A 16,847-nucleotide genomic window follows, 5' to 3' on the forward strand; every position below is an offset into this window, starting at 1 on the left:
TTCCTTATTTACGTGTTTAACAGTCTCTCAAATATCTGTAGAAAAGTTGTTAGCAGAAAACTTGAAGCCTCAACTCAGACTCCTAGACATTAATCTTTTGCTGTTTACTTTTGCTTTTTTTTTTTTGCTTTTTACTTTTTCTGAAACCTAAGAAACCACCGTATAAGGAATATATGCTCTTTAATATCCATTATGAGAAACTGAAAATATACATGTATTTAATTTACATTTCTGAATGGGTTTCCCTATGACATCACAAATTACATCACAGGAACAATTTGCAGATTGCTACCATGGTCAAGACCTCTGTCATGTTTTAGTGATTCAGTATTTATGATCTTATCTTCACTGTATTGCTGAGAAACGTAAAGAATGATGATACATCCTCAGACTTACTTGGCAAGATGAATACATTTAGTGAATGTATTAGTTTTCCCCCATGGCTTTCATACCCAGATAAATTTTTTTAAAGTTACCTTTTGTGGTTTGCTGCCACCAGGTGTTGAACAGGAGCGCTCACTAAGATTATCTTGTCCACATTTCCGTACATCTTGCATAGGCAAAGGCAGTTTCTCACTTGGGGAAGTCACATGGGGACTGGTTCTTAGATTTAGGGTTGTTCTACGTAAAATGTAAGGGCTAACCTTTCCAGTGGGGATATCGGCAAACCCTGAAAAATAAACAGCTTCTAGTAAAAACAGCTAAATATGTTACACTTTCTCAAATGGATCTTCTCTTTTTTCACAATGGGGATAAAAATAGCTGATTAAAATAAATAATTTGTTCTATTGAAGCAAATGGATTAAAGAGATCGCTGAACAGATCCTGTGTATTCCAAAATTCATATGCAAGCCCTGGAAATTGTAGACAAGGTACAACAGTAATTCTATAACAAAGTTTCTCAAACAAGCGCTTGGTCTTGGAAAATAAATTCAGTCTGAAAACATGTACTGGTTTTTCTAGAATTCAATCAGAACACAATACTGTGACATGATCTTCTTGATTTGTCATATTTTTCTCTGTGTAGAACTATAACGTTATAGATTGTCTGTTATCTCTCTAGTCTAGAAGTCAAACATTAACTGGTACGTACGTCCTCAGAACAGGTGTATTTCCAGAAAAATAATAATGCTGGTAAGAAAATGAAATGCAAATAATGTGTAGACTTAGAAATCCTGACTTCTGGGAGTGATCACTGAAGTTGAGGTGATTCAGTATCTCTACGGCTTGTCATTTAATGATTGCAAATTCATTTATTACGAAGGGGTACTTGACAGGTAGTTGAACGTACAACGTATTTTTCAAGCCCTGATTTGTGCGATCTTCTCAGTTACTTTCTGCTACAGGAACCCTTATATGGAATATCAGGCTACCTAATTTCATTGCATTCATAGTAGAATAAAACTGAACTCTCATGAAGATGGTAATATATCATACCAGTTTCTGGTCTCCAACCACCTCACCACACATTACATCTTCAGTGAGGTGATGGTAGTGCAGGAGATGGGGGTCAGATCCTGCTCCTTGTTTTTAACTCAGTTTCTCAAGCATGGAGGAATGCACTGGCTGTAGTCCCTGCGGGGTCATACCTCCTCCTCAGTCTCCTCTCAGCCCTGCTTGGGCCACCTCCCAGCTCAGGCCACCACCACCCCCTTCAGCCCCATGCCCTGCTCAGTATGATAGATTGCTTCAGCATTACCCCTGTCCCTCCAGCCCCGGCATTGTTTTTCTTTCATCTCAACATTTACAGCCCTTTCTTACTCACATTTTCAGAGAGATGTGACAAACACCTCTGACTGGTTCTGTTTTGGCGCAGTTTTGCCCTTTGGAACTAGCTGGACCCACCTATGTCCGGCACGGGGCAGCCCTGGCCTCCTTCCTCAGAGCCCCCCTGCAGCCCTCACCACCAGCCACTTGCCAGTCAGACCCTGCATAGCTATTAACTGCCTCTTTGACCTCATAAGGAGTAATACTGAAGGAACTGTGGGGCTATGGATGGAGCAAACATGACTCCATCACAGCACAGTACTCTAGGGCTCCAATCTTGTGGCCTTTAAGATTAGATTCGCTTCACACCTATTCTCCTATAAGTTTCAGTGAATGGTTCAAGTAATGCTTTTAAATGACTAGAGCAAGTCTTCTGTCAGCAAAACTTAGAGGCTAAACATATGATATATAACAGCAACAAATACCTACCTCATGAGGAACTACAAAGTTGTAACTGCCAGGACCATTTAACTCTTAGTGGAATAGTATTTATCAAACCAACATAAACGTATTATGCTGATCTAACACCACAGCTGCACAAACACTAACTTGGCACTAACTGGCATATCTCACATTGACTACTTTCACCTTCCAACATTGTCACCAAAAATACTTGTGTAGTCACCTGCTTACCCAGAGTAAAACTAATTTGGCAAAAAGAAAAAAACCACCTGCTATGCTCAGAGAATGCTTGCCTTTATATATAACTATAAATACCTTTTTTCACTACTTCTGGAAGCCCATCTGGCTCACTGTCTGTGTCCTCCTGACCCAGCAGATTTTGACGGATATCATCCTTCCTTTTTTTTTTGGATGAAGTCTCTGGCACAGGGGATCTTGGTTCTCCATTATCTTCCCTGTTGTCTTCGTGTCTCCGCCTTTTACTTGAAAGCTTAGTAATATCTTCATCTGACCTCGTCTCTTTGACGGACTGATTGCTCACTGTTAATGAGTTATCTGAATTCGGCAAAGGAGTGCCGACAGCATCACTTCTTAGCTGTTTCAGCTGAGCACTCAACAAACTGACTTGTGTTTTTAGCATCTCATTTGCTTCCTCTAGTTTATAATATTTCACAATTAGAGAGCAGTATTTCTCCAAGTTCTCATTTGCTTCTCTGGTTTTCACTTCTGTAGATTCCTGTAATTCTTCCAGTTTTAACTTCATTTCTTCTGTAACGGCATTCTCATCAGCACCTTTCAAAGCAAAATATCATTATTCATATAACTGACATAAAAAAAGATGCATAATTAAGAATTTATAATGCAATGGTCACACATCGTTTAATTAATTATACATGTTCTACAGCTGTGCAACTATAAAAAAGAATAAGTGACAGTGTATAACAATCAGTAATAAGTTAGACATAACAATGCATTTGCTAAATAGAGAACACGCAAAATTTGAAAAGAATCCTTGATCAGCGCATGGGCAAACACTTTGCCTGTCAACTTTCTTTAAGTATCACTTACAATACAGGACACCTCATCAGTTGAGCCAAAATAGAAAGAACAAAGCGTGAGAATCAGAGGGGAAAGCTTGCTGGAAAACAATAGAAGAACTTGTACACCAACTTTAGTTATTAAGACAAACACTCCCCTTCTACCTTAAGTCACTTTTAAACACAAAAATGTAATATTTAAAAAATATATTAATAATGCATACATTTTAGGGAAAAAGAAAGTTTTACGAACTAATGCACTGCTAAGAAAGCATTAGGATTGAATCTAGATTTGGTTACCTTCTTTCTTATAGTTTGACATAGTTAAATTTTTCTTCTTTAATAGTTCATCATGTTCAACTAGTTGTTTCTCCAACATTTCCTTTTCCTGTTCCATCTGCTTACAGGATTTCATCCACAGCTCTACTTTACTGTGGGCAAATTCATTTTCCTTCTTCAGTTGAACTATAATGTTACTATTATCGGCCTACAAAATAAAAATGTAGTTATTACACCAGAAACATAGTTCCTCCATTTAAACATTACAATGTCAAATGGAAGCTCAACTGTTATGCAATATTAGCTGTAGAGCATGGTTGTAATGTATACTTGTTTGTTTGTTTCTGTACAACCTCATTATAGCAGCTCCTTTCCTGCAGGAAACATGAAAGTCCTCTTACCCATCTAGGATACTTACAGGTGATTAACTCGGCAGAAAAACAAGAATTCAAGTACCATTATGGGAGACTTATTCTCTTCAGATATACCACGAAATTATGAATGTTTGGATTACTGATGTCAAGACTAGCATCCTACCTATAAGAAAGCTGTATGAACTTTGAGACAGTAGTCCTTTTTCCATCTGTTGCGACTTCATTGACGTGGCATAAGGAAGTGCTGCTTTCCAGGTAACAAATTTCAAACAAACACTAAATTTTGAAGTGCTCTCTCCTAGTCTGAGTGTCTTTTACTCTTCTTTTTGTCCCTAATACATCTTATTACCACACAGGCAAGATAACCCAAACTCTGAATTCCAGTTAAAAAAATAATATTCGGAGCAGAAGCAGATCATTCCTTTCCACCCACTTCCACTCTTTTAGGCTGCTCCCTGCTCGTCTAGCCTGGTACCAACCTGTGTGCAAATACCACACAGTGAGAACAGCTGGAAGCCTTGCATGCTACATTGACACTACCATCAGTACTGTTTTCTGTCACTGGCACATATCCTATAGTTCTATATCATTGGACTGCTGGTATTAAACAAATTAACAGAACAGCGGAGGGCCCTATGGGAAAAAAAACAACTGTTGAGCAAGATGAACGTATTGCAATTCAGTGTTTACTTGCAAGTAAATTGAACTATGTTTCTTCAAAAGTGCATTTATAGAGATACTCGCTCTACTAGAAAGCAAACCAAGCACATCTAGAACTGTTCCCAGCTATCAGTTGTTCACAGTACGTGGAGCTCCTATTCTGTCATTGCTTATAACAGTTCTGTCATTTAGAGAATTACAATAGTTAATAATTGTAATGAGAATTCTATATAAAATGGAATTGATAAACTCTCAAGAACAAAGAGCAATGTATCAAGACCAATGCTTAAGCCAGAACACGGTATCTTTTATCATCAAAGTAATTCACAAGCAGAAAATAGAGGCACTTCAAAGTCCCTTTGAGTGTATTTTAACCACATTATAACCCAGTTGCAATGCTCAGTGTAGACAATAGACAGCTGTGTTTAATATCACATAAACCAATCCTAGGTGGTCTCAGTCATGGCACACACAACAGAATTTTTCTGATATAGATCAATAGTAACAATGTTTCCTCTGTGCTCTGTTCTCATTAGTGAGACAACGGCTGTATCAAAGTCAAGCCCAGGCTCTGGAGCACTGGTTCCCAATCCTATGTTTATTTTACTACACAGTGCCTTGGGTCTCATGTAATTGGCAATGCGTATATATTTCTTTTTTTTCTTACCTTGATTTTTAGAAGCTCTCCTAAGGTTTGATTAGCTTCTTTAAGGGAATTATTTAGTTCTTCTTTATTTGACTTCAAATGTTCTATTTCCAATTTTTGTGAGCTGATGAAGTGCTCCAGCAAATTCACCTTATCTTGACAGGCCTCAATTTCTACTTCATTCTGGAGAAAGAAAATGTGCCTAATTACTATGACACTAAAAAGGGCATTGAGTTGTATTTTAAAGATGTACTTAAGGAACACATCACAGCCCACAGGAAGTCCACAGCACATTTGCTTGGTATGTTTTGAGAAGTTTAAAACTGAAAGAGCAATTTGCCTCAAGTATACATTTTGAATACCAGAATCTTGCATCTAAGAAGTTTGCCATTACAAAGCCCTTATAACTTGTTCTTAAATTTACTTTACATTCACAAGAATGAAATTTATTAATTAATAATTATAGTAAATTGTTTGCCTGTGTCCTACTGGCTCAAGTACACATTCATAGACAGATACTTTTGCAGAAAAGATGATGGGTCTTTGTATATGATGATGGCTGAAATATACATTTCCAACAAATTTGCCCTTATATCCTAAAGTGGTTAATCTTTCTTCCCCATTTATACCAAAACAACCGTTTCCTGACTAAAACATACTGTTGCTTTCCCTTTTTCAAATGTATAGTCCCAGATAAATTATATATACACTTAACACTTACTGAGTTCTGAGGTAAATCTGCATTTCACTGCTTGCTATATGGAAAAAAAGTTACTTTAACGCTTATTGAGTCCCAAGGTAAATATATATAAAGTTCAGAAATATTGTTAGGAAAGACAATTTCCTTTGCAATAGGATCAGCAATTTTTTTAAAAATACATAGTTAATTAAAGAGTTAATTAAAAACTCACAGCAGCATTCTTCCCATTTTCTGATTTACCTTTCGGTTTGCTTCTGTCAGAGCATCCTGATGGTCTTTCTCTGCTTGAAGTAGTCTGTCTTTGTATTCTGATATTTCTCTTTTCATTTCACTTTCTTTTTCTTCTAGTTCTTTCTGGACCATCTCCAAACTCTTAGTCAATTCATTTTTTTCTGACATAGTTAGATGCAGCTGAATCTGTAAACAATAACAGCACATTCTTTGGTATTTAGAATTTTCCCAATGGGTAAACAGTTACCCATTAAACTATTTGACTTTACATCTGAAATGTCTTTGAATTTCCAAAAACAACTTGGTGAGAAAAAAGTATTTAACAGTGCGTAAACACACTGTAATCAAAGAATGGACCATTTGAACACAAAAGGCATGAGAGGAGGCAAAGGAGGGTCTTCTAAAAAGAAAAATTATGATCTGAGGGCCGAGTGCAAGTTTGCCAACACTGTTAAATCGAGCAGCACTGCCAAAATCAAAGCTTGACCCCTCTAAACATTGTTCCCTCTAAGAGCGACTAGAGAGATTGAAGGGTCCTTTTTCTCACTCTAAGATGACAAAACTTTCTAAGCATTTTCATTTTGTCTCACAATACTTTTTGGGCAGCTGGCCTGTACTTCCATACAGGATTTCTGAAAGGTGCAGAAATCTCTTCCCCCCAGCCCCGTCCCCAAAATCCTCAATGCCACACAGAAACAAGTCCCTCATTATAAAATTTTGTAAATAACATTAGTAGGTCAGGAGACCACTTAAGCTGGTTTAAACAGATAATGTTGTTCACAAATGAGACCTACTGTAATCTAGACGGTAAAACAGCCTCTGAGAATTAAATATGAACAAATAAAAAATAAATACTCTAAACCTGTTTCTGTGACTTTGTCCTGAAAGTAATTTAATGCTACTGAAAGTAGTTTAGTTTTCAAACAAACTTGAGAAACGTTACACTTTTTATCCAACATCTTCAGTCTGACGATTGAATGCCTGTAATAGAGAAAATATCTTGGCACTAGAAAGATTTCTAAATATCCACCTGTGGTCTTTATGCCAAGAAAACATAGTTTTGATAGAAGGAAGTGGGAAAAACTACTAACTAATCATCATTCTATCTCAGAACAGAACATTAGATTTTTGGAAATTTGGAAGCAAGAACATCTGTACATTAGCACAGATCCCTTGACCAACCTCCACACATCTACTGTACTTGAGCATCTGGCCTTGAACACAGAAATACTACACATGGAGTAACTAACTTTGTTCTTTTCTGAATGTTCTTCAAGAAGTCTTATTTCTTCAGCGAGCTTTTTCCTTTCTGTGGTAAATTCTTCCCGTAATTTGGAAATCTTCTGTTCAGTATCATTTAGCTTGACTTGCAGCTTAGTATGACTTTCAGTCAGTTCATTTACCTGAAATTAAATTTTCCATAATTATTTTTATTACTTGTGTCATGACCTCTAAAGAATTTCCTTATATGCAACAAGCAGTTTTTAAGATTGGTTATTTTATTCCCATAGCTGGTCCAAGCAAGAGTCACAACAAGGCTAATGCTGTTTCCACATGGCACGTGTCCAGTTGTTGTTTCAGTTTCTTTTGAGCTCCCCAAGTACTTATTTTTAATATAAAAACTCATTCACCCAATACCAATTTGTCTTTCCTCTTTTTTTTCTACAGGAAAAAGGAAACTATCCGGCACTATTCAATTACTTAAAACTTCTATGCCTACTTTCAAGCAACCTTCCCATTCATCCTACACAAAACATCATGCTTTCCAGCTCTGTAACTGCATTGAAAACTTAACTTTAAAAATAGCATGCTTACTGTAAATGTCTAAGGTTAAGGTTATTTTAAGATATAATTTATTAAGGAAGTGGTAAGCCAGACGACACTTTATCCGCAGTCCCTAAAAAGGGAACTCTACTGCAACGGAAACGGTATTACCTTTTTACATAAAGTGCTCTTTTCACAAAGTGTAGATTCCAGTTCCTTCTCAAGGTCTTTGTAAGACACTTTTAGAACATTCAGGATATCCGGAAAGGTTTCATTATCAGAAAAATGTTGCTCCTTCAGCTTCAACTCAGCAATCAAATTCTGCAGCCTTTTCTTTTCCTGGTGACAATATTCATGCTGTCGTTGCATGTGTGAAAGCTCCTCTGTTTCTTTCACCGACTTTTGAAGAGCACCATTTTCCTGCACCTTTTCATCAAGTTTTTGTTTACAGTCCATCAATTCTTGAACAAGTACTTCCCTTGTTTGACACAATTTGATATTTTCACTCTTTATTTCCTGACATTCCTGTAACAGTATTGTTTTATCTTGCTCAAGACAAGCCACCTGATGAATCAAGACTTGCTCTTTAGCTTTAGCACCTGCTTCCTCCTTGCAAGAAAGCTCTAATTTCTCACTTATATCTTTGAGCTCAGATTTCAGCAATACCACAGTATTTTCAAATTCATTCTTGATTCGCATCTTTTCTTCCTCCTTTTCTTCTAACAGTTTTGCTGTAGTCAAATTCGAAGACTCTAGTTCAAGGATTCTTTCTTGCTTTTCTTTTAAATCTTTAGCCAAACACTCCTTTTGTGAGGTGAGGACATCAATTTGTAAGTTAAAACATTTCAGCTTTTCAGTCATCTCTTCCCTCTCTGTTGTTAATGTTTCTGTCTCTGCTTTAGCAGTCTCTGACTGAATAATTGCATCTTCTAGATTTTTTTCTGACATCTCCAATTCCCTTTCAAGCCTCTCTATTTTATCCAGAAGAGAGTCAGTATTTCGTTCATTCTCTTTCAGCTTTTCAGCAATGTGGTGTTTTTTCTTCTCATCGGATTCAATTTTTACTTTCAGCTTCTCAATTCCGTATCGCATTTGGTCTACTTCTTTCTGTGCTGAGCTGAGTCTAGCAGCAAGTTCACATTTTTCCATTAACAAGCCTTCCAACGATCTGGAAAGCTTTGAATTTTCCATTTCGGATGAACTTAATTTACTCTGCATCATTTCCAGCTCTCTTACAATCAGCTCTTTCTCCTTCTTCAAATCTGCTGCTTCATTTTGGAGTTTTTCTTTTTCTAAGGTGAAAGACACAGCATCATTTCCCAAACTTTGCAGCTTATGCAGAAGATGGTCTTTTTCATTTGATAATTGATATACATCAGATTTTGCAGTCTCAAGCAGATTTGTCTGTGTCCTCACTTCATCCTCTAACCTTCTAATGAATTCAGTAGAATCCACCTTAGTTGACTCTAGTTCTTTAAATTTCTCTTGTAGCTTCTGATACTTCTGTTCCAGTTCTTTTTTATTTTCAGACAAAATACTCAGTTCTTGGCCAATATGGTTCCTCTCAGCCGTGACTGAAACAAGGTGCTCTTGAAAGCTAGAAATAGTTTTCAGGTTAACTTCCCTCTCCCTTTCTAATCGCTGACATTTTGCCTGAAGCATTTCAATATCACGCTCTATGAATAAGGCATGGTTCTCAATATTAGCTTGCTCAGATTTTGGACTCCTCTGTTCATTTTCAGCTGGAAGAAGTTGTTCATGACAATCTCTCCTGGTCATTTCTACATCATCCAATGTGTCTGCTGCATTAGATAATCTAACTTTATGTATCTCCAGCTCAGACTTTACGTTCTCAGGTTCTTTTTCTAATGAGACTACTCTAAGAGATAATTGCTGCTTATTGACAGAGACTGATTCCAGGTTTTCCTTTATGTCACAGTCCTTAACAACGACAGTATCTTCCTCCAGTTCTGCAAAAGCTGAGCTCTTCAGAGTTAATTGTGCATTCTGAAAGTTCAGCTCCGAGTTTGATTGCTCAACTTTTGTTAGTAAATCAACACGCTTATGGCTTTCTTCTGTCTCATAGGTCAGCTTCAAATTTTCAGTAGTCTGTTGTTTTGCCTTCTCCTGAAGTGTTTCAGTGGTTGTTTGATTTTCGTAGAAATCCCCTGCACTCAAAAACATACTACTATTGGAAAATGACAATGCACTGTCATGATCTGAAGGGTTGGTTATTTTTCCTGACATATTTCGACACTCATGTTCTCCAGAAATCTTCCCAGTGTAATCTTCCATTAATTTAGCTTCAGCGGTCTCAGTTACATTTTCACACACACAGGTATCTCCTACAGCCATTTTCTCAATGGGGATTAGTTTAGGTTTATTGCTTTTCAGTGCTGAGTTTTCAATAGGCACTCCCAATTGATAAGGACTATTGTTTTCTTGTTCAGTGTTCTGCAAGGGTTAAGAAACAATCCATTAAAAAAGGAAAATAAAATAAGAAAAAAACAGGTGAGTTTTAAAAGTTTTCTTAAACCAGTAAAGCTCCTCCTCTTATGCAAAATAAATAGATAGCATCCTTCTCTACTTCAGAATCTGCCTTCTTATGGAAAAGATTTACACTTATTTATACACATATGCATCTTTGGCCAAAAGGTTTTAAAAATACTGAGGGAGAAACTTCAGCGAAATTTACTGAAAGACCCAGTGTGACGATATCACATGCCTCCATATTTTGGAAAAATAGGTGTCTACAAAACAAAATGAAAAAGTATTAGTGTCACTAACGGAGGAAAGGTTTACTGCTCACCTTCTATCAGACACCAGAGAATTTTCAAAGGACAAGCCCAAATCCTCAAACAATCCCTCTTCCAAATTACTACTGTCTGTCAGAGATGGGTTTATATTTGGCGCCACCTGATGCTTATTTGAAACAATAAAAATGAGTAACTTCAAAACTTGAGGACTCCAAAAAAGAACTAGGTCTGAAGACAGCACCTGAATGATCTGTAATGAGTACTTCATCTTAAAAAAGCTCCAGCTATGTATGGTGAGGAACAGTATTTTTTTCTTCAAGTGTCTATGTATCATGTGGATGCTCTATGTAAATTGCAAGCAACACATACAAGTGAAAGATTTTCTTCTCTGCAAGGAACAGTTGTGTAGTGTTGCACAGCTGGCCAAAATGTAGAGCTTCAAGATGCTCTGACTGTGACAGCAGTGTTAAACTTTAATTTCTGAGTCTATGTTGACTGGGCACTGGAGACCACTTGTATAGGACTTAATGGTTAAAACTGAAACTCTCACAAGCGTAAAATGCACTAGTTAGACTAATTCCGCTTAAAAATAAAACTAATACCGCTAATATGCAAGAATTAAACTGGTTTTCCTCCATTCTGAATAAGTTTTGATTCTGCCACTGCTTACAAGGAGCAGCAATATCTAGTTTACTGGTTGCACACCATCTGCAGCACTGAAAAAAAGATAGAGCTGACTCCCAAGTTTCTTGTTCCCTTTGGTATTTTGAAGGAATCCAGGCTGAAATGAAAGTTAACTGTTTTGCTACCAGCTCGTTCTGTTCTGCTGTTGACGCTACTGAAAGAGGAATTACAGGTGTGGAAGCAGTCCTAGTTTGCTTGTCCCATGAAGGCATATGGGAAGTATGTGCATCTTCAACCGACTGCGTTAAATCAGAGATCTAAGCTTGTAAGCATAGTACAGATACACACACACCCACTAACACAGCAGGATCCACACTGATGCAGACCTGAAGAAAAGCCAAGAAAGTAGCGCAAAGTATTACACAACTCTAATAGAATAAACTTGTTGGTTTTGTCATTGTTTGTTATTTCTCATGATCCCTGTGCTGCATGAACCAGGACTCAAGGTACAGATTATTTTTCTACTTTCTCTAAACAACAGTACCACTTCTGTGGGACACAATTTTAAACACAATCTCAAAATTTAAATTTGGCTTAGTATAAATCAAAGGTTTTACAGAAAACTGATTTGCATGGCAGCAATTACTTACATTTTCAGAATCTGTGCACAGCAGTGAATGAGAACTTAAATCAAGGACTTGTAGTTGGAGTCTTGCAGCTTCCAGCTCCAAACACAGATTCTCAGTTTGTTTTCTTTCTGCTGCCAGTTTGCACTCCATCTCCATAGTCACTTTATTCAGTTTCTGCTGCCATTCTTCCTTGTCAGATAGATTTTGCTGTTTGAGATGATCTATTTCTTTTCTTTCAGAAAGTATAACTTTTTTCAGCTCTTGTATTTCCTCATTTTTCATATTCTCTTGAATGTGAGATTGGTCTTCGAGCACCTTGATGGCCTTCTCGTATGTCTGACACAGCATCTGAAGTTCTTCAATTCTACTCTCAAGGTTAGATTTTCTGGGAGTAATACTGCTGGGCTCCCTAACAGAGTCCAATTTGTGATCATTATGACAATTTTCAACCAAAACTTTTATTGTACCTTTTATTTCTGCAGAACTGTCCAGCTGATTCATGTCCTCTGTCCATTTGCACGTACCACTGTTAACCACCTCACTCACTTCTATAAAACAGGGACTTTCAAAAAGATCCGAGGAAGAAACTGTGCACTTAGTTTCATCTAATTTAGACAGTGTGTCATTGTGGCTAGAAGACAGTGGCACTCTCAAAGAATCTATATGAGCACTGCTCAGACTTGTTGACAATGCAGAATTTTCTGCCTTCAATATTTCAATACAAGACTGTAGCTCAGATATCTTTGAGCTCATACTGCAATGTTGTTCATATAATTTTATATGTTCATTCTGGAAAGAAAAAAGCTTCTCTCTTACTTCAGCAAAGTGTATTTTAACGTCTTTGCTGAACAATTTTAAACCTTCATAGTCAGAACTGGGTCCAGTATTGCGTTCTTTAAGTCTGAAGGACATTTCCTTATTGTCAAAATACATTCTCAGATCACTGTTATCACTTTGATCCATAAATTCATCGGGAAAAATAGCTTTCTCTGCCTTTAAATTTTTATCTGCATTCATTATGTTCTCTTTCTCCTCTGCCACTTTATTATTACCTGTGATACCATTGGTTTTTGAGTCTTTAAATCCAGAGGCTAATACAGTGTTCTCACTTTGCAACCTCTCACACATTTTCTCGAGCTCACTCAGATTGTTTACCATTGCCTGCAAAGAGGATGCCATGAAGACCGATGAATAGCTTTCATCCATTCCTCTTTTGCCACAATTCTGAGAAACATCATCATAATTATACTCTGATGAGTGTCCATCTTCATCTAATACTGTAAGTGGAGAATCTGAAATTTTCAATTCTTTAACAGACAGTAGTTCTTGCTGCAGTCTCTCTCTCTCTCTCACACTTTTCTCAAGTTCCACTTCCATTCCTTTTAAAGCAGTCTCCAGTTGCATCACTTCTAACCTGTAGTTCTCTAGGGAGAGTTCTCTGTCCTCAAAATCCATTTGAAGAAGCTCAAGTTTAACTTGGTATTTATTCAGCTCAAATTCCTTATCTTCTATGGACTTCCTCAACTGTTCTGAATGGAGTCTCTGTTCACAACTTAAGTTGCACATTAGAGGTTCACTTTTTGTTTCTAGTTCCTTCTCCAATTGCTCCTTGTCTTGAAATATGATGCCACATTTCTCTTGCATCGTACTTTGTGTGGTCCTGGCATTTAACATTTCCTGTCTTAAAGAGTCAAGCTCCATAGAAGGCACATGTTTGATATTGGAAAATTCTGACTGCAGTTGCTGAAGTTCTTGAACCAAATCCTTTTTAATTTCTTCTGAGGCTATTAGTTTATGCAAGATATCTTTATTCTCACTAATTACCTGTTTCTCTTGTTCTAATTTTGCTTTCTTTTCCTCAAATTCTATTGTCTGCTCTCTCAGAATGCTCATCACATTTGCATTTTCTTCTTCCACCAATTTATACTTTGCTTGCAAAACTTCAAGCTCGGTTTTGATTTCTTCAGTTCTTGATTCAATAAGTTGTCTTTCCTCCTTGTGTTTTCCAGACATTTCCAAAATTATTTCTTCTCTTTCCTTTAAACTATCAGAAATATTTTTATTTGCTTCCAGTAAAGTTATTCGTTCTTGCTCTAAAGCTCTGCTTAAATCCCTAAGGGTTGCATTTTCTTCAGCAAGCTCCTCAACTTTTTTGCTATATGAGCAGATCATTGAAGACATGTCTTTCTTCTCTGAATCCCATGTTCCAGACATGAGCTTCAGCTGTCTTACTGAATCCTCAAGTGACTTATTATTGATCTTTAAATCCTGAAGCTCAGCTTGTCGGTTTTCTAATCTTTCATTCAGAGTTTGCAGTTGCGCGTCCTTTTCCTCAAGAATAGCTAAAGTTTTTTCAGCTAATTTCTGACGTGCTGAAATGTCTGCTTGCAAGTTACTAATGTGCTGTTTAGTTTCTGTCACAAAGCTTTCATGCATCTGTTCTACATTGAATAATCTTTCTTCTGTTTCACCCTTTATTTGCAGTAAATCTTCATACTGCTGCTGCTGATTTGAATTCAGCTGCCTTTGAGCCTCTAAGGAAGTCTCAAGAGAAGAGATCTGATCTTGTAAAATGGCCAGATCCCTAGTGTATCCTACTTCTAGACGAGCTCTTGCACATCCGTGATCTTCAGCAACAGAGTCATTTGCTGCGAGTTGCATATTATCTAAACCACTTTCATCCCGACCACTTTGTAAATTAACTTTGCCATCTTCTGTCATTTCTGAAGTGTCTTTGGTTTTTACAAGGCAACATATTTTTTCATATTCACCAAGCAGGTCCTGATAGCATTGCTCCCTTTGCAGTCCTTCCCTTGTTGCTAACTGTAACTTTTCTTCTAGTTCACCAATTTGCTTGATAAGCTGGAATATTTTACAGGACATATTTTCTATGTCTTTACAGTACTTTTTATCAGAACATTCTGCTTTCCGCTGAAGTTCATCAAAAGCTTTTTTTTGTTCTTCTAATTCTGCACTTCGACTTTCCAGCATGTTTTTAAGTTCTCTAATCTCTGTGCTTTTCCTGTCACTTTCAGTTTCAATCATTCTGAGTTTCTCACTATGCTCATGATTTTTGATTTGCTGATTTTGAAGGGAACTCTCCAAGTCATTAATATGAGTCAGCATACCTTCCTTTTCAGACTGAAGTTTATTTATAAGATGATCATTTTCATTTTTCCACTGAGAAAAAGCAGTAGCCTCTTTTTGCAATTCTTCACATTCTCTCTGCTTGAATCCAAGAAGCCTCTGCAAAGCTTCTGATTCTTCTTCCATTTTACTGATTTTACAGTTTTGTTCTTTGATATGATTATCTTTTTCCTTGAGCAGGTCTTGGGTAGAGTCTTGTTGCTTTTCCATGTCAGCTAAAGCTATTTTCAGCTTCTCCAGCGAAAGGGAGCTCTCCTGCTTTTCACATTTCTCTTCCAGTAACTTCAGCTCTGCTTCCTGAAGAGTATTCTTATCTGTAAAAGAAAACACCATCAAATCTTTAGCAGTCAATACTGGCAATTCTACTGATAACATTTTAACTGAGATATTGCTATTTACTTTTAGTATTTTCAATTCTCATTCTAGTGCAAAGCGTTACTCTCAAGTTACATCACTGGTTAAAGGCTTGTTTATATCACCTGTGGATATGGGACACTGGGTACAAACTATGTATAAACATTGTCAACCTTCCACTCCGCAGTTTGATACAGTCTGGACAAGGGGTAAGGGTTTTAAACTGAAAGAGGGGAGATTTAGATTAGATATTAGGAAGAAATTCTCTACTGTGAGGGTGGCGAGGCACTGGAACAGGTTGCCCAGAGAAGTTGTGGATGCCCCATCCCTGGAAGTGTTCAAGACCAGGCTGGATGGGGCTTTGAGCAGCCTGGTCTAGTGGGAGGTGTCCCTGCCCATGGCAGGGGGGTTGGAACGAGATGATCTTTAAGGTCCCTTCCAACCTGAACCATTCTATGATACCTGTTGAGCCTGTGTCTTTTTGGCCCCTCACCCCTTCTGCCCCCCAGACAGGTCTCATTCCAGTATGTGACCTTCTTCTAGGTCAGTCTTATATTCTGTTACTGCCAAAGAATGTCTAATTCTACACAGTCATCTTCCAAATTGTCATAGTTGTTGCCCTGCCTCGATAGGAACAGACTAATAACCAGCAAGGATAAGCATGGGGCTGGAGGGGATGCAGGGAGGCATTATGTTCTACTAGCTAGCTGGTAAAGCCTGCAAATTTTCTGTAAAATCAAAACCAAATCATCAGTTGAAAAACACTGAAAAGTTTGGTCATTAATTTTAAGGAGAACAAAATCAAATTAAAAAGCTTCATTTTGAAATTTTAAATGAAGTTTGATTGATAAACAGAAACAAGTGGGAATCTATCCCCTTTCTTTAGTCAGATCCACTAGAACGACAAGGTATATTTATTTCAACTCAATACCTGAAAAACTGCGTTCTCTATTAGCAACAAACACTGCAAACAAGACTCAACTATAGGTGGTTATGTAACATTTTCCTACCCTTTTTTTTTTTTAACTCTGCGAAACACATAAAAGAATTGCAAAACAGAAGTTTTCTGGTTTAAATAGACTCTATGAAATTCAGTTTGCTGATAAGTTCAGTACACTTCAGTTAATTTAAGAATTGTGTATCTTCAGGAACCATATATGTTCATAGACAAAAATTCATTTCCATTCAGGACAAACTCAATGTTGGTTAAAAACACTAATCATATCCCACAGTGGAGACCTTTTACTTAATTCACAATGAAACTTACAGGATTGCGAGAAACAAACATAATTAAACACGCAACAGGAGTTCTGCAAATTTAAATACATAACTCACTTTTCATCTCTTCTGCAAAATTCTGGCTCTCCTTTAGAGACTGCTTGATCGTATTTAATTCTTCTTCACGTTGGTGGATCTCTTGCAATTTTTTTTCAAGTTGGCAATCAAGAAGGTTTTTCTCCTGCTTCACTTCCTAAAA

At 37.2% G+C, this 16,847-nt stretch overlaps 1 protein-coding gene across 1 annotated transcript in view; it reads right to left on the reverse strand.

Moving 5' to 3' along the window:
- Positions 1–16,847, reverse strand: part of CENPF (centromere protein F) — a 43,494-nt gene that overhangs the window by 3,501 nt on the left and 23,146 nt on the right. The window contains exons 11-19 of the mRNA XM_074579451.1: positions 16,706–16,841; positions 11,891–15,330; positions 8,032–10,314; positions 7,347–7,499; positions 6,106–6,282; positions 5,187–5,348; positions 3,507–3,693; positions 2,485–2,961; positions 477–670 (exon numbers count right to left, since the gene is read on the reverse strand). Coding sequence (XP_074435552.1) covers positions 477–670; positions 2,485–2,961; positions 3,507–3,693; positions 5,187–5,348; positions 6,106–6,282; positions 7,347–7,499; positions 8,032–10,314; positions 11,891–15,330; positions 16,706–16,841 — 7,209 coding nt within the window. The remainder of the gene's footprint in view (positions 1–476; positions 671–2,484; positions 2,962–3,506; positions 3,694–5,186; positions 5,349–6,105; positions 6,283–7,346; positions 7,500–8,031; positions 10,315–11,890; positions 15,331–16,705; positions 16,842–16,847) is intronic.

Source organism: Larus michahellis, chromosome 3, assembly GCF_964199755.1.
Source record: "Larus michahellis chromosome 3, bLarMic1.1, whole genome shotgun sequence".
Taxonomy (NCBI): domain Eukaryota; kingdom Metazoa; phylum Chordata; class Aves; order Charadriiformes; family Laridae; genus Larus; species Larus michahellis.